The 26,954-nt window shown below is 38.4% G+C and overlaps 1 protein-coding gene across 2 annotated transcripts; it reads right to left on the reverse strand.

The window, feature by feature from the left end:
• Positions 1 to 930: 930 nt before the first annotated feature.
• fam120b (family with sequence similarity 120 member B) lies at positions 931 to 26,912 on the reverse strand. 2 transcript variants are annotated; one of them, XM_081351049.1, is made up of 11 exons: positions 26,772 to 26,912; positions 24,849 to 25,880; positions 24,429 to 24,609; positions 18,326 to 18,427; positions 16,335 to 16,507; positions 15,944 to 16,036; positions 8,354 to 8,560; positions 5,678 to 5,786; positions 3,635 to 3,730; positions 3,427 to 3,481; positions 931 to 3,238 (listed from the first exon to the last, which is right to left on the reverse strand). In XM_081351049.1, the coding sequence occupies exons 2-11, from the start codon at positions 25,839 to 25,841 to the stop codon at positions 3,211 to 3,213; spliced, it is 2,037 nt and encodes a 678-aa protein (XP_081207175.1). In that variant the 5' UTR covers positions 25,842 to 25,880; positions 26,772 to 26,912; the 3' UTR covers positions 931 to 3,210. The 2 variants fall into 2 exon arrangements, with proteins under 2 accessions (XP_081207175.1, XP_081207176.1); XM_081351050.1 differs by lacking the exons at positions 931 to 3,238; positions 3,427 to 3,481; positions 3,635 to 3,730 and adding an exon at positions 5,159 to 5,375.
• Between the last annotated feature and the right edge of the window lie 42 nt (positions 26,913 to 26,954).

Here is a 26,954-nt window from a genome sequence, read left to right on the forward strand (position 1 = left end):
ACGGAAGGCCAAAACGGAGAGACCAAGATGCCTTTTCAAACGAAAATGTATTAGTGTGGACAAGGGCTTAGTCTATGCGGCAGCCATCCGTGTGGGGCTGCCGCTTTACTTTCATTAAGTTGTTTATGTTTATTTTATTATTAAAGTTATGTTGAACATTCGCAGTTTCCTCCTTCCCTGAACCTTTAACTTTGTTACACATTCCAATAACATTTCCAAACTTTATTACAGTAGCCAATTAGACAAATAAACTAACATTCTGATCGTCTGAGAGAGTTACAATACAACAGTGCAATGCTCAAGTGGTTTCTGTTATGATAAGTAGTACCAAACGGTATCACCAAAAATACGGTCTCTAGCACTTAAAGTACATAACAAAAAAATCTAGTTTTTAAGATAGCTGACGTTTGGCTAACTGTGCTCAGAATCGACCTTATTGGTTAATATAACTATTATAGGTCACAGGAATGTTGCTGTGGCTGCTGTTTTGGGGACTACATTTTTGTAATGTAATTTTGTAAAATGCACACAATCTCTCTTCTCCGTCATACCCAAGGCATCTTTTCCCAGTAGAGACCCCCGACTCTAAAGAGCAGCCCCTCCTGTCCTCAATTTCACAAGGAGTAAAAGAATATGCGAGCGCCAGATAATTGTTGGCTCCATCATGCCTGCTTTCCCTCCCTCCGTCTCTCTCGTGCTCTGTGAAGGAAACAGTGATGACAGCGTGCCAAAGTCTGGCTTCTTGTGGCAGCGTGTGTCCCCACCTCCACCCTCCAGTGCCTGATGCAGAACAAACGCCGACTGCCGCCCACCCTCACGCTAACTCTGAGCTGTGACCACACTGCCATGAGAACACAGGCTATATTTACCATTAGTGCACACATTCAAACATATGCTATAATTAAACAGATGAAAAGGACAATGTGTTGTAGTGTTGCTAATCTAGTGGCTTTATTTATTTAGTTTAAAAAAGGGCTGGATGCACAATCGGCACCCGGCCCGTGCCAGGACGGGGCAGTCTGAACAAACAGATTTAGAATCAAAGCAAAACGCTGCACAGGAAATTATCCTGTACACTTAAAAATAACTTCATTCAATGCGACATTTGCATAAGAAACATGTCAGCCCTTTCCATTGAAGTGCAACTGTTGGGTTCCGGGTGGGGGAAAAAATAATACTCGTTTTGTCCGTAAAGAAAACCGATGTTTAGCAATAACACATAAACCTATTCAATAGAGCCATGGAAAGGAAATGAATGACAAAAGAACTAAACAACAACCAGCCATCTCTCTTTAGACATGTCAATAGCATAATGGAGTTGGTATACGTGTGTGTGTGTGTATATATAAGTTATATTCAAAATATAAATATATATTCAAAAGTTTGGGGTTGGGGCATTTATTTGATCAAAAATACAGTAAAAACTGTTATATTGTGAAATATTCTTACAATTTAAACTACCTTTGTTGTATATAAGTTTATAATGTTGGTTTGGCTTGTGCTCTGTTGCTAGTGAAAGTCTTAACACTCTTCATATACTCTAAACACTTTATTTTAGGACTGTATAGATAGCTAATTGTGAAATTAATTTATTAATGTCACAATTTTTATTACCAGTTACTGTTCATATTTCATACTTCACCAGAGCACCATTTCAGTTCCATTGTTCTCTTCCTTTCAGACTTCTAATTGATTTCCAAATGGACTGCAATGATAGTTTCATGGTTTTCAATTTCCAATGATCCCCTACTGTCAATTTCAAACACTTGAGTCTTTTCAACTGCCAAAGGTTCGTCAATCTGCTCTTGTTTTTGCATGAATAAATCTGTCGCCTCCATTTCCTGCTGTGCCTATATGCTCTGGCCCTTTCTCGCCAAGTCACGTGTTTGTCTAGTACTGTTTTTCATTCCTGAGGCTTTCATTCTCTGTAGATAAAGGGAAGAGCTGTGCTTTGACCACTTAAGCTATGGAACTTTCTCCATATCCTATTTCCGCTCTGGGGTGTTTAACAACACCTAGCAGAGGGACTGATTCACAGCCTTATGGGCAAAGAGAAAACAGACCAAAAAAAGCTCATTATCATTAAAGTAATAAATAGATTCACTGAATTTTTGTACTGACATGAGTTTCAACCGTTTAAAACTGGGATAATTAAGATGTATTAAGGTTTTTGAAAGAAGTTACCATTACTACAGTCTTCAGTGTCACTTGATCCTTCATTACATTACAATTGAATACATTACATTTTAAAATATATGAACACAGTTATTTTGAATTGTAACATTTCACAGTATTACTGTTTTACTGTATTTTTGATCAAATAAATGTAGCCTTGGTGAGAAGAAGAGGCTTCTTCAAAAACATTAAAAATCGTAATTATTTCAAACTTTTGACCGGTAGTGAATATTTCAGGTTGTTTTTAATGTTTGCATGACGTAAAATAGTGCATGAGCACACAAAAAGTTTGCAATACTAGAACATGCAGACATGATGGTCATGAAACAGAGTATCAACAGAATATGAGGTTGAAGTGGGAGCATTTTGGTCATGATATGCCAAAACCACGATTCTGTCCAAACATCTCTCCATCCGGCTGCTTTGGATCACATTAACCGCGATTTTCAACGCTATGACACACATTATTATTAACAATTTTTTAAAGAATGGCTGCTTGAAAGTCTAGAATCTAAATGTGTTGAGGGAGACAAAAAAAATCGCTTTAACTGCGAACAACTGGAGTCAAAGTCAAACCAGCAGTTGAAAGGTAAGAGATCATCTGAGACTAATTAGCATCTGAGCTGAATGAATGGGTTTGGCACACAGTTTAGGAAGCTTCCATTTTGGTCACTGATTCATATCATCCACATGGAAAAGAAAAAGAAAAAAGACTGTAATCTCACTATAAAATATAATTCTGAGGGCTTTTCAGGATATCACTGAACACAGAATTATCTGTGTTCAGAGATAACACAGGGTTATCCCTCTCTGCCAGTAAAACTGCACATTCAAGTACAATATCATGCTTTTGAGTGATGCACTGATACTGCAAAGACATCTGTCACTGATTATCTGAAGTCAAAACAAAAGGGAAAAATCTAAAAAAAAAGGCGTCCAAAAACATGGACATGAACATTCATATCTGAGAATGCAGTTTATTAGTGCTTTGTTCAGGGGGTGACAATTGTTTCCACAAGAGAAATTTCTTTTTCATCAGTCTGTGTTTTGAGAATTTGGCCATCTATAACAAAATAAAGAAAAAAAAAAGTAATTTCAGTTATAAATGCAGATTAGAGGTAGATTGTTGATTCTACTACCAATGGCATGCTGTAAATGACAAAAGTACAGTTTGTCAGGAGAAACTTTGATGTACATACATCACTAAGATAGATAGATAGATAGATAGACAGACAGACAGACAGATCTCACCTTGGTGCAAGCTGATACCTTCCTCTCTTTGGATGCCTTGGTCTTGGTCTATAACCTATGGAAGACATTACATTTATTATTTATCGTTAATACCAAATTAACTTCTTAATATTAGACTCATTAAATATGACCCGCACAAGCTTTGTTCTTGCAAGCCTTAATTGTGTTTATGCCAGTGAAAGTGTTAGTCTTGTGTACTGTGTTGTACCTTGCTGGTAGTGTGCTGAAGCTGTGGGCTGCTGTGTGGCGTGATGGAGCTGGGGTCGTCTTTCTCCACGCAGATCATCCACCTCCACAGGCCACGCTGAGCCAATAAAACAAGCATTTAAATGCAGATTTAACTGGAGGTTTGACTCTCTCACAATTAGTATTTGCAGTGGAGCATCACTGGAAACATAAAACGTACAATTCTGAAGCTGAACTTCACCACCACGTCCCCAAAAGTCTGAGGCAATGATTACTGCCTCAAACGCACATAAATTAAAAACAGACTTTTTATACGTCTAGCCCGACAGCATCTTGCAATTGACACTTTAGACCATCTGAGATTCAAAACAATCCTCTAAGACAAAAATAATGGGGTGAATTAACATCAGGCAACAGAGAGGCCAAGTTTAGGAAAAGAAATGAGAATAAATGACAAACCGTCAGAATCACCACACTGAAATATAAACTCGTTTTGGTTTTCAGGGCAATTGTGGGATGATAGGATTTTGTTTCTGCTGTGGATTTTTAACTCTGTAGACTTTGATATTCCATTGCTTTTTTTGCTTTTTTAAGCATTAGAAACTCAAATTCCGTTACTTTTTTGTTGTAAGAATGATTAACACACATCACTTATTGTTACTGAATAATTTTACCCATTTACCCAAGTTATTGTAAGAAAAAATCTTTAATTAATATATAAATATATTTATCAGTAACTACAAACATTTGGTCTCAAACTGGCTCCTAATGAGTGACAAACGCTGTTACTTGCAACCCTTTTACCAACTGTGGTATTTATTTTATTTTATTTTTTTTAAAAATTTGTATATAAAAAAAACCTATATTTAATGATCTTTGTTAGAAATTAATTAGGTAACGCTTTATTTTAAGGTGATGGTTACTACATGTACTTCCTATAGTAATAACAGTAAATTAATAATAATTACGAGTAACTGACCCTAAACCAAACCCTAACCGTAACTCTATAGTATGTGCAAGTAATTAATATTACTCAGTACTTATTTGTTTAAGTACAATGTAACTACGATACCTTCAAATTACAAAAAGCAATGCATTTAAACATGGCCCAAACTTTAGTACCTCTTTTCACAGTTTCTGACCAGGTTCTGTACTGGATTCTTGGAAAGTCCAACAAGCATTATTTTTCAGATTGTTATGAAGTTACAAAAAAACATGCTGTGCACAACAGATGCTCTAAGAATGGCATATGACAAAATAAACTAGCTGGAATTGCAGACAACCACGGTATAAACAAAAGAACATCAATCTAACAGGATAAGTCTTGAGATTCGAAACATGGCCGGTCTGCCATAATCTGACTAAAATATCTGATGACAATAAACAGTCTATTTGCCTCTAAGACACAACATGAGCAGTTCATGAGCTGGTCGACATCAAGAGGCAAACCAGATGGAGACAATTTCACCATAAGGTCTCTTTTAATCTTAGGACAGAACCACAAAACTCTGGATGGTGGTAAAAAGCAAAAGGGGCTCAAGGAGTTTGTAACAGCCACCACGTTATAATTTTGTTGTCTTGTTATGTTACTTAATATAGATCGCCACCTATAAAAAGTAACCCAGAATTATTCTTGTTATGACAAAGCATCCCCTCAATCTAAAATAGTGTTCCAAACAGATTGTTTCCACTGTCACAGACCAGATGGAGGGTTTTATTAAAGACGGCTGGGTATTGTTTATGTGCAAGTAACCTGGACGTTTCTGCATGTATTCCATTTGTTTGGGTCACAACCAGGTCCAAAAAAAAAAAAAAAAAAAAAAAATCATTAGAAGCCCGCAGAAATCAAATATCCATCATTCAAAGCAAATACAAATGCACCGCAATTTGTCTGTTTAATTATTAAAATAATTCTGGCTAATCTGAGTACTCTTAGCTGCATTACAACAATTTACTATATTTAAATCCATTTTGTAGAATTCCATATATTTTCCCAGAAAGTTAGAATGAAAATGAATTTCTATCAAGTAAAGTGATGGATAAGGAAATGTAGAGTGATCCGCACCATCTCTGTACTGTAGTCGCCGTGGTCGGCTCTGGACGGGGGTGCCGCGTCTCCTGCAGGCTCCCAGCACCAGCTCTCTGACGGACAAGAACAAAGATATCCAGGAGGGCTAAAAGACAATAGACAAATTAGATATTTAAAGGTGCGGTAAGCGATTTATAAGAAACACTGTTGATATTTGAAATCGACACCCAAAAAAACACACCCCTCCCTTCATAACGAACATGCTAAGCAACACAGGTAACCATGTATGTATGTTGACAGCATGAGCAAGTATGGATGAATCAGCTGTGATTCAACAACAGCATATCTTCCGTGAAACAGCAAAAAGGCAATGTTATTCACATTTCGAGCAGAAACAAAGCAACCTAGGTGTCTGTTTTCAGGACTTCCTGCGGGTCCTAAAGTTATTGCCTGATCGTAGCCCTCTTTGGTAATATCTGTCATTTCTCTATTTAGTCTTTCTTCTAATCTCCTTCTTGCTCACTAGCTATCCTCCCCCATCATGAGTGGACACGCCCCTTATTGCTGATTGGCTACAAGAGTGTTTTGGTGCTCCGTGGATCAGTCTGATCCACTTTGTTTTTCTTCTCCTATTTAAACAGCCAGGACTATGTACAAACATCATAATTTTTTTCAGCACACACACAAAACAGACATCTAGCAAATATTCACAAATTTGTTTGATTAGGTGCTGATTTTAACTTTCAACAGTGTTTCTCAGAAATCGCTTACTGCACCATGCATACACAATAAACTTAAAAATCTCAATCCAAATGTGTATCTATAATTGATTAAATCCATAGGTATTTGAACACTCATAAAAAAAAAAAAAAGTGTGTCAGACCTAATGGCATTGATTTAAAAAAAGAAAAGTTAGTTCTGAGAAAAGGTCCTGCACTATTTGTTTGCAGATGTCACTTGGTTTGATGTTTGTTACAAGTACGTTTTGGGGCAACTGTCAAAGGGCGTGTCTCAATCAGCACCCTAGTTCAGTAATCAGGGCACTGATCAGGGAGTCGGCCATTTTAAGGGCTGTCTCAATGGCAAAATCTTTCCAATGCACTGAAACTTTCGCTCCCTAAAAAGTCCCAAAATGCACTGTGGAGCATAGATGCTCACTGTGTTTCCTTAACTGAAGTTCTAAAGCACGAAACAAATTGTGCGAGCCAACTCAATACAACACAAAATAAAAGAAACCTAAATATGATTTAATTTAATTACATTTTAGCATAAGGTGTGTTCAGGTGCATTGTTGGCGCGTTGCTATTTTGAGGCAACTGAAATACTGCGCCATTGACCAAGTGAAAACTGGTCTAAAGTCAATGGCGCAGTATTTTTTTAGTTATTTAAAGAGCGCGTTAGTAATGTGCGCCTATAGGCGGGTCCACAACGCGTGTACACTTTGTCCCAAAGTCTGCTAGCGCTTTAACCTCGCGCACGAGCAGATCCGTTTCCTCGCTAGAGAAGCGTTCAGTTTTTCCGCTTGTAAATTCTGTCATGTAAATAGCGAATCTGCCATGGCGCAAGCGCAACTGGCTTTTAAAGGGAATGGAAGATGAGGCTCTGATTGGTTTATTGCACGTTATGCCCAAAACACAGCCATTACTAATTAAAAGAATAGGGACAACCCTTTTAGACCATGCGCCGGACACGCCGACCATTTTTCCCAGTGTTAAACTAGCAAAAGTGGATTCGGACACACCCTAAGTGCCTTAGCACCGTGTGCTTTAGACCATGTGCTTAGATTGTTAAAATAGGGCCCTTAGAATTAAATTACGGCTGAAATGTTGCCGTAAGATCAGTTCTGCTGTTGTTCATAAATATCAGTAGTGACGTTGACAACGAACCTGTTGTCATGTCACCATCAGTGTCCCAATGTTTAGTGAGCCAGGGGTCCTTACTGTCCTTACCAGTGCCCGAATTTGTGTAAATGATATACTGATTCACGACTGATTGAGATGTACTCTGTTTGTACAGAGACCTCCATGAAGACAAGAGGTGACCATGCACAGTCTGAGTTGGTTCCTGACTCCATTTATAATTATAAACCCATGTTTATATGTGTGGGTTAAAAAATTATTTAGACGTTTTTGTCCCTTGGCTCCGGAAAAAAAACATTACAGAAATCAAAAACAAAAGAGATTCTGTATCTGTTTTGCAGTAAACCAAAAACATGTAAACAAAAATTAAACAAAATCCAGTAAACAAAATATGTGTGGGCCATACAATGAACTGATTTTCATTTGTTTCCTTCGCCCTGATTTCCAGCATGTCAGCAGGCCTCGGTAGAGCTGCATATTCTGTCATGACAACATATAAAAAAAATAAAAAGGATCATGCTAGGTTCTGTTTACATCTGATATTAGGTTGCCAGGGCTAAAAACATTTAGTGATTTGATTAATCAAACCACATTTGAAGATGCGACCACACTGTATTTGTAGTGTAAATACCAATCCGTTCAGATGCATCCAAGTCAACAGTAAAAGGCCGCCCACTCACCTGTCAATCAACCATTTTGCTAAAACAAGGATTCCGTGTGGCTTTGAAATGTCATGTTTGTGGTGAGATTGAAATGTAAGTATCTGTCTCAAATGACCACTTGTGATCGGATCATCCAAGCCGGATGTTAATACCAAGTGTAAACAGGGCCAATGGCATTTTCCTGTACTTACATTGCCTTCGAGAAGCTCTTCTTTTGGACTGCCTGAGTGGGCTTGCAGATACTTTGAATGGAAGAGCAGGCCGTCAAAGGTCTTCCATGGCATGAGCTCACCCATAGGGAAAGGGAGACCACATGCACTGTTGGCTGCGATGAGGTAGGTCAGACCGCGCACAAAGAGAGAGCCGAGCTGGACGGCCCTAGGGTCTACAACAGGGGTCTGCATGGGGGAGGGATTACAACATGGTATAAGAAATAAAGAACAAAAACACAATAGTTTGCAAAGGAGCGGTCACATTTACAGTTGCTCTGCGAAATTATGCAAACAAAACCCAGTCATTTCAATAGGAATCTGCACGAGAGTTTTGGTGAGGGCAAAATATTTTCCAACACAGATTTTGATGACGTAGAAGTTGGTCACGCACATTTGCTGTGTTGACCAAGTGTGCCGAACACGTCCTGAAAAGTGAAGCCAAAACATTTTGATCGCCCCATGGTGGCTAGCTGCAGTATAGGTCATAAACCCCGCCTCTTCATGTAATCCCATGGGACGTAAGCCAAACTAAAAAATTCCATTACAAATCATTTTGATGTTTTAGGTAGTTTTAATTTAGGTAGTTCTTATCATTTACACGATAACAGCAAAAACACAAGTTTCAAAGTGCAAGTTTTTGAAAACGACACCCTTTATCATCTCCGTGTAAACTACAAAAACGCAAATCTGTGAAAACGGTGACGTCATGCACATGCGTATCACGAGTTTAGTCAATCAGCTTTTTTTTTTTTTGCAAATGAAAGGATACAGATATTAACAATAAGAAATAAGGGGGGGGGGGCATTCGGACATCTTTCGAGTGGTTATAAGAATTACACAAATCAACACAATATAAAATTTTGTCATAATGAAAAATTAAAGGCTCCTTACAACAGAGTCAAGGATGATATATGTTTTCGAACCCTTTTGTGTTCAAAGGTTTTGACATTTACTTAAAGTAAAGTAAAAGTAAAAATTTACTTTATATGAATGAATGAATGAATTCACTCTATCAGAGGAGAACATTATAAAAATGGGATTACAGTGAATGTTTCTGGCTTTATAAATATGCCCAGAAGAAATAGTAATTATACAGTATTATCAAGATTAACATCCTTAGAATGAAATTCGTACAACAAAATTATAGATTATGTAATTTGTCTATAGGCATGAGCATTCGGCTCGAGTGCACTGTAGTAAAATAATGCGTATGTGCGCAGGCACGTAGTCTTTCTTTACGAAGTGACATCGCCAACTACTTGTCTGTCATGCATAATACAGTGTTGTTAGTCATTTTTGTGGATTCGTGTGAAAAGGGATCGTTTTGATAACACTGTCATCTGTACAAAGAAAAAACGTTTCTGTTTTTAGCATATCGTTGTCGTGTAAACGTAGCCTAAGGGTGCTTTCACACTGGAAGTTTAGTTCGAAACGGGGCACAGTTTGGTTTGAAAGTGACTTCTGAGTGAGCTGTGCTTCAAGCATCGCTACACTATTGCAGGATTAATCAAAATAAAACTGGAATAGCAATATGACTTGCAAAGGCTACAATTAAATTAAATTAATTCATGTGCTGCGTGTTTCAGAGTAAAGCCCGGATCATAAACAGCTCATGATCCACCGCTTTTTGCAGAAAATGCTCCAAATCTCTGCATCTGCTTTGAGTATGGGACACTTATAACATGCATTTTGGAAAGCAACATGCGTCAACCATCTTCCCACCAAGCGATTATTAACAGAAGAGAAGCTTAAAGGGCTCCACGTAGTTTTCTGTCAAAATAAAAGTTTGATGGTTTAACCTTTTTAAGACAGCCAGAAATTTTTGCATTGAAATTTTACAGTTGCATTGTAAATTAAAATTATATTATTTTTCTTAAATACTTGATTTTTATTTTATTTTACAGTGAAATATTACAATAGAAATATTTTGCATTTTTAGCATTTTTTATATTTTCATTTAGTAATTATTATTATTATTGATCATTGTTATTATTATTATTATTTTATAGTCATACTGATATCTAATCACAACATTTTAGGCAAACTGTACAGCCCTACAAACAAGCACAGCAAAAAAAAAAAAATATATATATATTGCAATTAGATTCCCTCCCAAAACTGTGCATTTCTAGCTATCCCTGAAGTTGTGTGGAACATTATGCTAAACTTCTCCTTTTGTGTTTGACGAATGAAAGAAAGTCATACAGGTTGGAAACAATGCAAGTTAAAGATTACAGAATGTTTATTTTTAGTTGAACTGTTCCTTTAAATGACAGCACTTTTACAGCAACTTGGTTTCAAATTCATCATGCTGTTATTACCTATTGTGTGTTTCAACTGGAGAAAAGGCAGGGTGTGACCCGTAGAGCTCACCTGAAGTGGCCGTGTGGATAAGGCGATGTTTACAAAGGGTCCCCCACCCCCCACCAGACTGTCCGCTGGTCACCTGGTCCCCCACCCACAGGAGATAAGAGAGGGGCTGATTAGCTTTCGTGACATGAAAATGTGAAATTGGCTTGCCACCTGCTCCGCTCTCAAACACAGCTTAGACTAAAGCAAACAAAAGGGAGCCTGGAGATAAAGCCGAAGTGACAGCAGCAACCCACTGCCCAAGCCTTCCAGGCGCACAGATTGAGAGCCAGGCCGTCGTTTGAAATATTACGCTGTTTACTCTGGCCTGACTTCCTCTTTGAAACCATGCCTCTTCAGTAAAATGAGAGCATTTAATCAAATTCACTGTTATGCATAAGGTTTAGAGAGTGGGATGAAGTAGACCGGCTTTGATTAAACCGCTTAAAAAGACACGTAAAAGTCTTAGCACCTTTAAAGCCACTAATTGCTCAGCGTGGAAGTCAATAGGCCCCGGGACAAAGCTGATGCCACCCTGCTGCTGTAAAGGTATAGAGAGGGACAACAAACCAGAACAGCAGCTGCTCTGCAAGCATTTCAGCAGTGAACAATGAGAGCTGCTCCAGATGCCCGAAGGACCGCTGGACCCCCTGAGGACACGCAGATCAGCATTAATGGCCAACTACAGCCTTGTGTCAGGCTCCGCACCTGTGCCATACCTTAATGCACATCTGCTCAATGTTACTACTGTAAACATGAATGCATGACAAGACGAGGCTTGTCTGAATCTTGTGTGGTATTTGAATGAACTTTCAATTTTAGATTTACTAAATAAACATAGTGGGCTGTATAACCAGGCTTGTTCAGTTAAAGGGTTGAGAGTCAAGAACTTAAAAATATTGGAGGTGAATGATTTAGTTCTGTTTATGGTTTTTGAATGACTACATTCATCCACCAATGCACCACATTTGATCACCTCAAGCACAATGCATAAGATTTGCTTTAGTTGTTTTTTTAATCATAAGGAATTTAATGTTTCTGAACTGCTCGAAACTTTGATTTGTGCATCTTTTTGACTCCTTTAAAAGATGTGACTCATAAGAATCATTTGTTCACGAGTTGAACTACTACTGTGTTTGTAGTGTGGAATCATTAATGGAACTGAACGCCATGAAAATGACTTGCCTCGAGTGTTTCTGAACTGGTTCTTAAAAGTCTTAAATTCATGCATTGTCAGTATGAATCAGTTTGAATCAATGACAATTACTGTTGTAATAAATGACAACAAATTATATATATAGCACTGTCGTTTAAAATACCAAGGTTGAATTTATTTGATCATATTTTATTTAAATATTATTACTCCAGTCTTCAGTGTCACATGATCCTTCAGAAATCATTCTAATATGCTGATTTGCTGCTCAAGAAATATTTTTCAATATCATCAATGAAACAATGAAAACAGTTGTGCAGCTTAATATTTTTTGTGGAAACTGAGATACATTTTTTCAGGATCTCTTTCTTTGAAAAACAAACAAACAGCATTAAATTAAAATTTTTAATTAAATTTAATGCACCCTTGCTGAATAAAAGTATTAATTTGTTTCAAACACTATATATAAATTCCTTATGATTCTCATCAATAACAGATGCAATGTAGTGGCATCCTTAGCTTGCATTTACATTCCCTTACTACGACAAAGCAACACAGGGGGAAACTGATTAGACGGGGGTAATCAGGACGCCCCTGGAGACTCTCTTGCCATCTGTCTGGCTCTTCTGCCTCCTAATACCCCCCCCCCCATTTCAGGCAGATGTGACAGTGTAACTCCCAATGGGAGACAACAATGGTGCATGTAACAGGTGCTCCCACCACCCCATGGCAGAAGAGCTTTACACACTTTCATCTGGCCAGCGGCAGGCTGTCGCCACTGTGCCTTGAACACACACGCGTCTCTGGGTCAGCCAGCAATCCAACACCTGTTGCTGTGCACGCCTTCTAAACACACAATCCCTCAACGCTATCATTCATCACCTAACATATTGTGGGCAACATAAACCGAGCCATATCACTTCACTTGAGCCAAAACGTAAACACGCGGGACCATATACAAATAAATACCGCAGCCAAGTTCACAATAAACAACCATTACGGGGCATAAAAGATACAGAGCCAGTCATTGTCTACCGGGGTGATTGAAATTCTTTGCTTTGGAACCGCATTAGCAAACATAATTAAACATACGATCTGTAAAAATATAAATACAACTTAACAGTTCATTTGTATTGTCAACAGCTTGACGTTACATGAGTCAAGTGTGAGATATGCATCAGCATCTGAATACAACAGACTGGAGGGATTCACACCAGACGCAAAGAGGACAGCCGTAGACACAGGAGGATCCGTAAATTAGGAGGTGGCTTCTTGGATATCTCCCAAGAGGCTCTAATTTGGCCCTCTATCATCCATTATCTGTGCTGTGGGGAGGACTCTCAATCCAAGCAAGCACTGCAAAACCACAGGCCGCCCTTGGCCGTGTCTGAAATAGCACGGATAGGAGGCTTAAATTAGGGTGGGAGCTGAAATAGCCCTGTGGTCGCCGGCGGGGACGACGCGGAGCCCGTCACCAGAGCATCACTCTCAGGTTCAGACCACAATTAGAGTAGTTTTTGGGAGGAATGTCGCAAAGCAACCAGAAATTATCCCTCCAGTCTCTATCCTCATTTTTTTTTTTTTTTTTAAATAGCAAAAGAATCTGATATATCCTTTAAGAAAAAGGCCATGATTTGTTGCAACTCCATGTTGCTGTGCCATTTTGACATGGAGGCACAGAGTTTGTGATCTACTGTAGCTTAAGTCATAACTAATGAGATCAACAACACTTGAAAGTAGGGATGCACCAAAAAGCAAAAATTCTGGATGCTCTTCTTGACCAAAAACCGAAACCGAAAATGCTCTTTAAAAATGATTTGTTTCTTATTTAAAATTAGCTTGTATATTTGTACATTTTGGGGGTGAGATCAAATACACTAATTACAAGCATAGATAAATACAGTATAACAAAGTTACAGATAAAGTAGGGTCTAACTGTAGAGTTTTCAGATTACAAATGAAATAGATTATTATTTGTTAAAGCTGTGTTTTGTTGTTTGATTAACATTAATGACATAGCAGCAGGTATTTATAGGTTGCAGTCACTAAGACCGAATGCACGGATCCAATATAATGATACACATCCGATTTCTTTCTCAACTCTTTTACGCTCACTTAAGACATAACCGACTGTGTTTACAAGAATACTTGCAGAGACGGGTATTTTGACATAATTTTGTGCATATATTTTCAGCTGTTTATTTTCTTTCGGACAAAAACTGAAAATGCCATTTTCGGCCAATAATTTTCAGCAGCCGAAATTTCTCTGCATCCCTACTTGAAAGTTCACATAAAACCATGGCTTAATAATCCAATGTTGAAGAGTTCACCCAAAAATGAATATTCTGTCATAATTTACTCACCCTCATGTTGTTCGAACCTGTATGACTTTCTTTTTTCAAACAGTCTCAATGCTTTTTTTGTCCATACAATGAAACTCAATGGCGTCCAAAGCTAATTTAATTAGGAAACAAATAAATAATGCATATTTTTTTATTTTCAGGTAAACTATCCCGCTGAAATTCCCCTGGTGGAATGATCCCAATCCTACTTGGACAGCCGTATCTCTCGCAGTTTTCAAGAAACGAAAAGCACTTAACTGCATTCTGTTGAGACTGATTATTATTTAAAAACATCTATTTTTCTTTCATAAATCCCTTCCTGTTGTAGCCTGCACCGTTTTGGACATTGTTTGAAACTTGGTATAGGGCCTTAATCAGGTTAGACGCCATATTGAATTTAACGCGGAAGAAAGCGAGGCTGTGAGGGAATCAATGGCCTTTACAATGCACTGTATTAAGATCCTAGATCACATATTTTTCACAACTCACAACATTCAAAACTGCTTTATGGAGTTTTTGTCTACTTTTTTTTTTTTTTTGGAAACAGAACAATGAAAGCACTGTACTTCTATCCCTCACAGCTACCCTGACTAAGGTTTATTGTTAGCAGTTCTCATGATGTGAATGTGTGGTCAACAATAGCTAAATTTCACAGGCAAACAATTTGTCTATTGTGAATAGTGAATTCACACAGAATGAAGCGCAGTTCACATAGGCCCTGTTTAACCCTGATATTAAGAAGCATTTCTGTCGATCCGATCACAAGTGGATGACGTTAAATACAGGTGTAAACGGGGTCTAAAACGGTTTGAGCTTGTCCACTTTTCAACCACTTCCAGAGGTAGTCGAAAAGCATTTTCCGGATTGCTTTCGCAGTGTAAACGCTCATGTGGACGAATGTGTTCAAACAGCCACAAAAGACTCTCCGCCTAGAGATCTAATGCTTAAAACATTATGGGAAGCGCACTAGCCAGATGGGATTAAACTTTGTCGGCTGAAGACCCAAGTTTGGTTTGAAGATGAAAAATGTACCAAGCACAATGTTCTCTCACCATTCCTGATTTCTATCACACACTCACAGTGTTCAGGTGGTCTTATGGCTATCAGAGCCGAAACTAAAGCTGCTGCTCTCTGTATACAATTGGTTGAGCTTATTTCGTCCAGTAGATCGAAAGATCTGAAAAATCCCATACATTTACCCACCCATAGACCCTGCCCTAGAAGAAATCAGGATAGAAGTGGTTGAAAGTGGACAAAAGAGACGGATTAAAACAACAGTAGTAAACCAGGATGTGTAAAATGCATCTGAACACCAGGTGTAAACAGGGCCATAGAAATCACTTTCAAACTAAGCAGCTTTTTGTTGGTCAAAGTGGCGAATCCTGTTACGAAATATAAGGAAAATCCTTCGCCATCCCACAAAATTACAGATAATTGTGATTTCTATTAAAATGACTGGACTTCGACACAGAAAAATCGCTGAACAACTGAGACTGCATCTTGACTGCCTCACTTACGGGAGCACAGAAAGGGTTTGGACCTAGTAATCGCACCAAATGTGAAACCGGCCAGTTCTTTTTTTTTTTTTTCTATGTTACAAAATAACAAGCATGACCACAGCTGTTTTGTAAAAGACTCCAAACCAAGCCCAGTTATAATGGGTGAGCTGCAAGTAAGTGTAAAAACAATGTTTTTAGAAAAGCAGAGGTGGCTCAAATGACTCACCCTGAGCTGTTGCATTTCTGTGAAGGACTTGAATCTGACACAAACAGCTTGGCTTAGATATGCATCTACGTCTTCCAGAGAAAGCTGTCTCGTCTAGATCCAAGAGCAAACAGTGTTTTTATTCAAGTATACACAACAAGCATCAAGCGTTACTACACACACATCTATACACAATGCAAGGGTATCGGAGTTGTCTGATAAGGGCTACACACAATAAACAGTGTTGAAGCGACACCGGTGAACTCTTTTGACATGCAATGAGTTCGCATCATTAATAAATAAAGGCTAACAGAGCGTACGTGGTGCGAATGGACCCAAACAAAGCCATTTGTTTACATTCAAGTGAAAACCTCAGTGGTCCATGGCATCAACGATGAAAAGTTAAACAAACCTGAATGGCAATGTAGGTTACAAGACAAATCACAGCAATCATAGGGCTGTCAAACTGCTTCAGCTCTTCAGTAAACTCATACAGGTCAAAGACATCCAGGAGTGTTGATGCTTGGATTGTTTTCACCTCTGGGTCTGTCCTAAACCACAGGGCCATCAGATCAGGGGGCCCTTCTGTTGATCACAAATTGACCACAAATTTAACTTTGTGGGGGTTGGCGTGTGTGAAGAGTAAATTAATGATTGAATAGCAGTTCTAATACAAGGGTTTCCATATATTTTGACAAAGATTTAAATCATTTGAAAAATGATTGTACTCACAAATCTAGCTGATGGATATTAGCTGAGCATAACTAGAAAACGTTATAAAGAAATTACTCTTGCTGCATCCAGAATGGAATATTATATAGTAGGTACTACATTTGGTTTGAAAATTACTTCACAACCGTGTGTATAAATGTGTGTATTATGAATTAAATTTGGACGTACTACATTTGCCATGTTGTCATTGTCATGTGACCTACGGCGTCAATTTGCAGCTTCACTTCCATTCACAACTCCTCTCTAGTGGCCTCAGGGATAGTAAAGTGTCCATCGTAAGCACACTTCAGAATCTCGCCGGAAGTAGTAGGTCTTCCTTGTACTTTTCTCCTGTTCATACTACTCAGCTCACATACTGTTTTTCGCATACTGTATAGTAGGGAAGTAGGCATATTCGGATGCAGTATCTTCTGTCTTCTGCAGGCTTAGAAATCAATTTCAAAATTCCCTAATATTGCCAGGTTGGGAGCCCTGTAATGCAGTGATGAAATTTGCAGTGTGCGAAATACACCTATCAAACCAGATGGTCTTTGTTTTTATCACATTTTGCTGTGTCGTGTAATCACTGATACGAGGAAACACAAAAAGGCAAACAAACAGAATCATGTACACTAACAACTGAAAATAGATCTCTTGCGATTATCACAGGATTACTTAATTACACAGCATCAGACGAGGTAGTGTGTGATGCTTTGCATGCGAGACAAAGTCCAAGGATCTTTGAGGTACTCGATCCCCCGGTTTCACAGACAAGGCTTAAAGGTGCTCTAAGTGATGTTGGGTGATGTCACTTCTTGTAGACGTTCAAAGTATTGTCAAACAAAATGGAGGCTAGCTTGACCCTCCCTCCTCCTCATCCCATCCCCCCACCCCCTCCCTTCCGTGCTTCCTGAAACAGTCATGAACGAGGCTTCAAAGGCTTTTCCGATGTAAATTCGGGACTTTGCACATTCTTTCTCCTTTTCCCTATTCTTTGTTATTTGTTCATCGGAATGGCGTCTCTTTGGTCGTGTGTCGGCCATATCAAAATTCAAGAGAATATAATTCTAACGTTAGTCGTTGACTAGGACATCTCTCCTCTAGCTAACCTCCCTCTTCATGCTTCTCTCTCCTCCACTCCCCACACCCCCTTCATGTGCACACACACTAACCCCCCAACCCCCACCCCCAAATCATTCTCGTCGGTTACTGGCTGGAAAACTGTTTATGTTTCGTGGTCCAGGCTGGGCCAGTTTGTTTTTATTGCCGTTTGTGGAGCCTGGGCTGTCTAGAGAGAGCGCGTTTTTTACAGTGTGTTCAGGGGACAGGCAGCTAGCGGATAGTGAGGAGATGTTTGCTGTATGTGACAAAAAAAAATTCGGCCTAAAAAACGTGTGACATCGCTTAGAGCACCTTTAAGCTAGTCCCAGACTAAAATGCATGTTTGAGTTGTCTTAAGTAAAAGCAACTTGCACTGACAAATCTTAAAATATGTCAGTTCCATTGCTTTGTCTCAAGATATACATCAGTAATGTGTTTTTCTAAGGCACGTTTATAAAAAGCTACTTAAATGTCCTAATTGATCTAAGGCTGAATCCTGGCTTAATCTAAGCCCTGTCTGTGAAACAGGCATATGTGAGGTACTTCATTACGACAAGTGTACATGTGAAACATAACTACTGAATTATGTACTTATATAGTTGAGGGGTTTTGGAGTGACTCTGGTAGGCTCCTGAAGTGGATTTCCTGGGAAGACGAACCATTCCTTGACTGACACAGTGTGACCGTAACAATCTATAAAGGAGAGAGAAAAGTTAATGCACATTGAGAGCAAAAATAATGCAAGAAAAAAAAAACATCTTGAAAGCATCTTAAAGTCCTTTAAATTTGGCACACAAAGGGAATTTGTTCAATCAGCTTGTATGTTATGAAATAATATGATTGACAGAGCCTTTCCAAAATTACAGTGTAGTCCTCACAGTTTGAAATCTGATATGTTTTGTCCCCTTTGGTCTGGCCTTTCTTTTCAACAGCACATTCACCACATATTTGCCCACACCACAAATATTGGCCAGACATGAGACAATTCCCAGAATCTTATAGAGCAATAGAGATTTATTTTCTGTAAACAACAGAGTAAGAGTACAACCTATATTTCTATACTTCAAAAGAAACATCTAGATGTTAAGAAAGAAAAAACACAAATAATATTTAAATTAAAATATTTTTATCCTAAGATCACTACATAAAAAAACTTCTAGATTTCTTCAAAATTTGACACTTTTTTTTACTTTGACCAATAAGAATGACAAAAATTATTTTGAAAATATTATTTACAAGTCAAACATAATTTGAACAACATTTACTGACCAAGTAATGTTTCTATTTAATTTCCATGACTTCTAAAGATTTGAACTTTTTCACGCTTATTAATTAATTCACGAAATTAAAATTCTCATATTTCCAAGTTTTCAATGACGCTGGGAACCAGTGTTATTTTAGTATTATTTATATACTTTTAGTATTTATTTATATTATAAATTAGTTTTTATTTTTATATTTTTAGTTTTCATTTTAATTATATCTTATGTTTTTGTAATTTTATGTGATTGTCATTTTTATTACCCTTTTTTTAACGAATAGGCAATAGAGGGTTATGGTTAATGGGGTTTTATCAGATATAGTAAATATTAACACAGGTACATCACAAGAATGTGCGCTTTCTCCGATTTTGTTTATATTATATACAAATGATTGTCAGAGTTCACAAGATAATAGTTATTTGGTAAAATATGCAGATGACACTGTGTTGCTTTGACATTCAGATCAGGAACATGGTTCAGTTTTGTACATTTTATTTCTTGGTGTAGTTGTATGAAACTAGATCTAAATGTGTCAAAAACTAAAGAGATGATCATTCATTTTAGTAGGAGAACACTGGCACTTCAACCTGTGGTCATTAATGCTTTTGATAACAGGTTAAAGTACGACCAACATTTATTATTAAACAGTCACACCAAAGATTGTTTGTGCTGAGGAAGCTTAATTCTTTCAAAGTACAGAGAGTTGGTCTCAGGTCATTTTACAATTCGTTTGTTGAAAGTATCTTGTCTTTTTCTTTTATTTGTTGGTTTTCAACACCATCTACAAAGAACAAAAATCGTTTACAGGGTATTGTTAACATGTGCTCTAAAGTTATGAGTTTTCCTTTAAGAAGTCTTACATCTTCTTATGAACAGCAAATGTTGAGGATGGCTCACAAAATAATAGGAGACAGCACATACCCGTTGCACTGGGACTTTGAGTGGATGCGCCTGGGGTGACGTTTAAGGACAATCAGATGCTCTACAAATTGCTATAAATTTACTTTTGTGACTGAAGCAATTCGTTTATGTAATAAATGTAGTTGATTGTCATTTTTGTTATTATTTTATCCTCTTTTTTTCTCTCTCTCTCACCTATTTTTTACTTATTTCTATGTATTTTGTGTAGTTTTGAGTATTTGAATGTACACTCACCTAAAGGATTATTAGGAACACCATACTAATACTGTGTTTGACCCCCTTTTGCCTTCAGAACTGCCTTAATTCTACGTGGCATTGATTCAACAAGGTGCTGAAAGCATTCTTTAGAAATGTTGGCCCATATTGATAGGATAGCATCTTGCAGTTGATGGAGATTTGTGGGATGCACATCCAGGGCACGAAGCTCCCATTCCACCACATACCAAAGATGCTCTATTGGGTTGAGATCTGGTGACTGTGGGGGCCATTTTAGTACAGTGAACTCATTGTCATGTTCAAGAAACCAATTTGAAATGATTCAAGCTTTGTGACATGGTGCATTATCCTGCTGGAAGTAGCCATCAGAGGATGGGTACATGGTGGTCATAAAGGGATGGACATGGTCAGAAACAATGCTCAGGTAGGCCGTGGCATTTAAACGATGCCCAATTGGCACTAAGGGGCCTAAAGTGTGCCAAGAAAACATCCCCCACACCATTACACCACCACCACCAACCTGCACAGTGGTAACAAGGCATGATGGATCCATGTTCTCATTCTGTTTACGCCAAATTCTGACTCTACCATCTGAATGTCTCAACAGAAATCGAGACTCGTCAGACCAGGCAACATTTTTCCAGTCTTCAACTGTCCAATTTTGGTGAGCTTGTGCAAATTGTAGCCTCTTTTTCCTATTTGTAGTGGAGATGAGTGGTACCCGGTGGGGTCTTCTGCTGTTGTAGCCCATCCGCCTCAAGGTTGTGCGTGTTGTGGCTTCACAAATGCTTTGCTGCATACCTCGGTTGTAACGGGTGGTTATTTCAGTCAAAGTTGCTCTTCTATCAGCTTGAATCAGTCGGCCCATTCTCCTCTGACCTCTAACATCAACAAGGCATTTTCGCCCACAAGACTGCCGCATACTGGATGTTTTTCCCTTTTCACACCATTCTTTGTAAACCCTAGAAATGGTTGTGCGTGAAAATCCCAGTAACTGAGCAGATTGTGAAATACTCAGACCGGCCCGTCTGGCACCAACAACCATGCCACGCTCAAAATTGCTTAAATCCCCTTTCTTTCCCATTCTGACATTCAGTTTGGAGTTCAGGAGATTGTCTTGACCAGGACCACACCCCTAAATGCATTGAAGCAACTGCCATGTGATTGGTTGATTAGATAATTGCATTAATGCGAAATTGAACAGGTGTTCCTAATAATCCTCTAGGTGAGTGTATGTGTTAAGTGTTGCACCATGACAGTTTAAATGAATTGCCCCATGGAGATTAATAAAGCTCTAAACTACTAAACTACTTTTTTGAAATACTTTTACTTTTATTTTTATTTCAGTATTAGATTTAGTAATTTTAGTACTTCAGCTTATTTTATTTCCGTTAGATGCCAGGCAACATTTCTAATTTTCATCTAACATTTATATATTTATTTATTTCAGCTTTATTTCAATTAACAAAACAATTTTAATAGTTTAATAGTTTTAGTTTTAGTTTACAGCAAACACTGGTGGGAGCCAGGACTCACTTGACTCAGGAGTACAAACTGTGAGGACAGGAGGACGAAAGTTTGGTAATTCTGCAAATGGAACAGCAGCGTACTTGATACATCACTCACCTCGCCTTGCTACTCCGGTTATCCCCACTGAATATTAAAGGGGTGGTATAATGCCCTTTTCACAAGATGTAAAATAAGTCTTTGATGTCCCCAGAGTGTGTATGTGAAGTTTAAGCTCAAAATACCCTACAGATAATTTTATATAGCATGTTAAATTTCTCACTTTTTGAGGGTAAGCAAAAACGCACCGTTTTTGTGTCCGTCCCTTTAAATGCAAATGAGCTGCTGCTCCCGGCACAGGGGGCGGAGCTACAAGAGCTTGTGTCATTTTACCTCATACAGACATGCACTGAAAATGTCTATGTTTATTCAGACAATGATGGAGAGACTCAAGAAGAAGTGACAACATGTAGAATGCAACAGGACATTTCTGAATGGTTAGTTGATGAATTTATGTAGCTTATGTGTAGTTTTCTTCTAGTCATTGATTAGTATATTCTGTCATGATAATCTATAAATTGTGTTCCGGGGGCGGGGTTTATGTAAATTTTAGGGTTAGTGATGTCACTAACCCTAGAGGAATGTCGTGTAGTCTCTACCAGCCGTTTGTTGTAGTCCTTAAAAAACGATTTCTTTAAAAGCAAATATCTCCCTTTGCTTTGAACTTTGAGCTTCATAACTTTGCAGATGTTGTTTATGCTCAAACAGCAACATTACACACTAACTAAAGTTAAAAAAGTGAAATCATAATCAACCACCCCTTTAACAATAAAACAAAATATGATATAAAAACCACCCTGCCTCTTTCGGTTTTCATTTTAAAAATATGAAACATAATAATGTGGTTCAGGCAATATGTGAATATATATGCGCCCGGTGATCGCCTGGATCTCACAACGTCAGATCAAATTTTCAAATCGGCCACAGATTTGAGAAACTACATTCTCGCCTGAAAAAAACTCCTGTAAAACTACATTTTGTGACACGATATTTCATATTTAACATATTTAAATTAAATGGGTTTTCTCCTGGGCCAGTGATGCTTGATGGTTGGTGCGAGACTCATTCTGGGATACCTGTCTGTCTCAAGTTCACACAAGTTCACCTCCCCTGATGCATCCTCGATAAAAATGGGCGGAGCAAGAAGACTTGTTAAATGTGTGATCTAGGGGTGGGCGGTACACCGGTGTCATAGTCATCACCGGTGTGACATTGCGCCACGACATGGATTTTCTAATACCGTCAATACCGTAATAAATCAATTATGTTCCTTGAACGGCTGCATTTACATCAATAATATCTAATTCTAAATAACAGGGCTGACTTCTAATGGATTCGACGATTCGATTCGGAGAGGTCTGATTCGACTATGAACCTCATAGTCGAATACATGGGCGTCAGTTTGGTTTGAAATGTGCTGGGGACAGAGACGCATTCGCATTTTCAGAAGGGCTGGGTACATTTTTATTTATTTTTTCGCTTTCGCGCAGGTCATGTTTTGAAAGACGATGTCCTGTAGCTTACTAATGTAAATAAATAAAAATGTATTCAAAAATCTGCTTCACATTTTCAGCAGGGCTGCGGAGCGGCTGTGGGTTGACTCCACACGGTTCTCATGTGCGTTAAAAAGCTTTACGTGGTTTAATGTAAACAACGATTACCAAATTTCCCTCTCATATTGCTCCTCATAACCACTGAAAATGGTAAAAAAAAATCGAACCCGGAGTCCAATTATTATGGACGTTATCTGATATTAAGCGTTTCTGCTTCACATTTTCAGCAGGGCTGCGGAGCGGCTGTGAGTTGACTCCACGCGGTTCTCATGTGCGAGTTGACTCCACGCGGTTCTCATGTGCGTTACGTGGTTTAATGTACCTAAACAACCATCACCAAATTTCTCTCTCATATTGCTCCTCATGTTTATGAAATGTTATGATATATGTGTGATATATATGTGTTTTAGCTCTTTTGTTTGAAATGGAAAAAATCTAGCTGCTATCTAAAAAAAAAAGAAAAAAAAAAGGTTCGACTATCAGTCGACTACGGCAAAATCTAACGAATCAGATTCGACTATGAAAATCCTTAGTCGAAAACAGCCCTAGTTATTACACTGCTAATTTTTGTTTTGTTGTACACTGTTAAGTAAGATCTTTAGGTTTTTTGCAAAATAAATGTTGAGAATGCATAATACTCTCCCATGTCTCTTTTTGATAAGGATACCTACCATTTACTTATTATATTATAAAAATATTAACTTTATTCACATACTAAAGAGAGACAGGACAGGCTAAAAAGTTATACCGTGATATTATACCGTCACCGTTCAAAAGATGAAAAATACCGTGATATTAATTTTAGGTCATATCGCCCACCCCTAGTGTGATCAGTACAGCGGCTACAGAGTACGCGAATTCGATAGCATACTGATAGCGGCCATGATGCCGCAAATTATAATTACCCAACTATATAATTGCGAGAGAACCCAAAAACATTGAAATATATGTTTTCCTCCCATTTCATATTTTTTTTCCATCGCCATGTCCCTTTAGGGGCTCTGTAGAATCCATAATTTCCTTTCCGAACATAGCATTCGGCTTCGGCACATAGTACAAAGATTATGTTATTAAAAATGCTCTTCTTCATTTAGTCGGCTTCCTCTTCACAGTTGCATACAACTCAACAGAAAATATTTTCCATAAATTCTAAGTAAATACAGAGACGAAACGCACCTGGCTGGACTGGCAGTATCAGGCCATAGATGCGTTCTCTGACAGGCAGATATAAGATGGCCTGCGGTGGTAACTCGACCTCATCCTCATCCTCCAATGAGTTACTGCAGTCCACAACTCTATCATACAACACGTTATAGACCAGGAAACATTCTGCCCGCGTGTGCTTCTCCATCGCTGCCTGAGACATGAAAACACTTAGTAAGAACAGAAACAAAGTCATGTTACTTCTGGTGGGTCTGGTGTGTTTGTTCAATACAAGTCTCAGTGAAAAGGTTTCCATGTTCAATGTTTCTGAATGCAAATCATATTATCAGAGTAAAAACTTCTAAACATTAACAAGTTTATTTGCATGTTTAAATTAGATTTTAAATGCCATATTTTCAATATGGTCTCAAACACTGCAATTTTCCTTCTTACCTGTAATATTTCACCGGGTACATACTTGTCCATCGAACGCACAGACTCAGGAAAGGGACGGCAGCACTTTAACCAAGGGGACGTTTGCCCTGGAAGTAAATATATGCGTATTCCCTTTTCTAAAGCTTCTTCCTCTGCTTCAACTAACATCAGCGTCTCCTCCCTGCCAGGATGATGAGCAGTAATGAACTCTGCAACAGCGTAGACCTTGTCTCCCTGAACTTGCATGTGTTTCTTTCGATATGACGCCAAAGCACTGTTGCGAAGACGCTGCATTTGATGCTCTGGCACTATGTCATTACCCAACAGACAGGACAAGAGAGGAAGGTCAGTCATATGAAGCTTCAAAACTTGGCATAACCTCTCTCTGGACAACAGCACTGTTGTCATATTGTTTAAATTGAGTTTACTGATGGACAAGTACGGGGCTGTGTTGTAGATAACAAAGTCTGTATCTTGCCCAAGGATGCCCATGCAGTCGTGAGACAAAGCATAGTCGGATATCTCGTAATCTCCTTCTCGGACCGAGCATCTTGTGTCTTGACCAAGGCTTTTGAGGGCAAATCTGGAGAAGGTTGCGAGTCCAGAGGGCAGGCAGAAAAGGTCTCTGCTGTTTGGCTGCTCACCGTGAGTCTTAATGTGCTGAAATATTCTTGCTATGTCTTGGTTGACTCTCAGACGCCTCTTCACCCATTCTGCCCGCTTTTGCTCCTCGACCGTTCCGTCGAAGAAAAAGACTAAGCGTATGCCCGCAGCCGTGAATGCATCGACAAATTCTTGGAGGATATGCATATACTCTTGCCACTGACCACCATGAACCCAAGCTTGACAGCGATACCAGTACCTTAAACAGGCCATTCCATCCACTACGAGCGTGGCGGCGCTGTCCGGATGGGCTTTGGCATGATTCAATGCCATCTGTTTCAGGCCCACTGGCACACATGTGTCTGGACAACATGTCTCCATGAAGTACTGCAATCCCTTCACACCCATGTTCAGCTGCGCAAAAAGGTCATCTGCAAGGTCATGCGCCTAAAATGAAACATAAAAATGCGTACATGAACATCAATGCATCCTTTCGTTAGATTTTCTCTCTTATGACAATGTAAAATCTCAGTGCACCTGCTAAGTCAATCAATAATGTATATACGGAGATGAAAATATATATTAAACTTTAGACATAAAATGTGCATGTGAATTTGTAAAGAAACATTACTAGATTTAGTGCTTCACATGGTCAGATATTTATAAAATTATTAATATTCCATTATTCCTTCATCAATATTCATTTATTTAATATATATGAAATGTCTTCATCCAGAGGGTCCTTTCAATATTTCACCTGCTAAGACTTCAACAACAAGCCATAACATTTTACTGAGAGTTTTAGAGGATTTTTAAATATGTTCCCTGGTTTTAAGTAGTTACTATTAGCACCTCAAAATTAAAATAGCTCATGCATTTAATAAATGATATGTTTATTTTATCAACACAAGATTTTTAGTCTGAATCGACTATGGACGATTAAGTAGACCATGCTAAAATCAGTTTGAACCCATCCTGTAGTCTCAGTCCATTCATTCATTGAAGGGAAAGCTAGATTTTCCAATATTGACAACACATTATGCTCCATGTCTCGTCAATCAGTAACCTGCGGACAGTTTAAGGAGTTTATAATCTTTCTTAGTAGGCATTATTATTTTATTTTTCTTCACACATTATAATCATTTGGAATCCTGAGAAACATTTCTCAGGTAATTTGAATGAAACCCTTTACTGTGACCACCTGTGTGTGTGAATGCTGGGAATTTCGCCATTAATGCTGCGTCGTTGCCAGTAAGGATATGGACAACTAGAATATATTATCACTTAATGTCACAGATATTTAACCAAATGCTGCTAAAGAAACAAAAGCTGACTCACTATTCGTTGGTGCGTCACGCATAATATGACTAGAATTGACTCGTTAGTTCGCGTTGAACACTCTCTGGCGAACGGCTGCTACATGAAGCGACTGGAGTGTTTGTTTACAATGTTCTAATCACTTCCTGTTCCGCCGATCTCAGCAGCCAATCAGCACGCTCCTTTAATGATCCGAAATAAAAA

Source organism: Scardinius erythrophthalmus (genome assembly GCF_964197995.2).
Source record: "Scardinius erythrophthalmus genome assembly, chromosome: 21".
NCBI lineage: Eukaryota > Metazoa > Chordata > Actinopteri > Cypriniformes > Leuciscidae > Scardinius > Scardinius erythrophthalmus.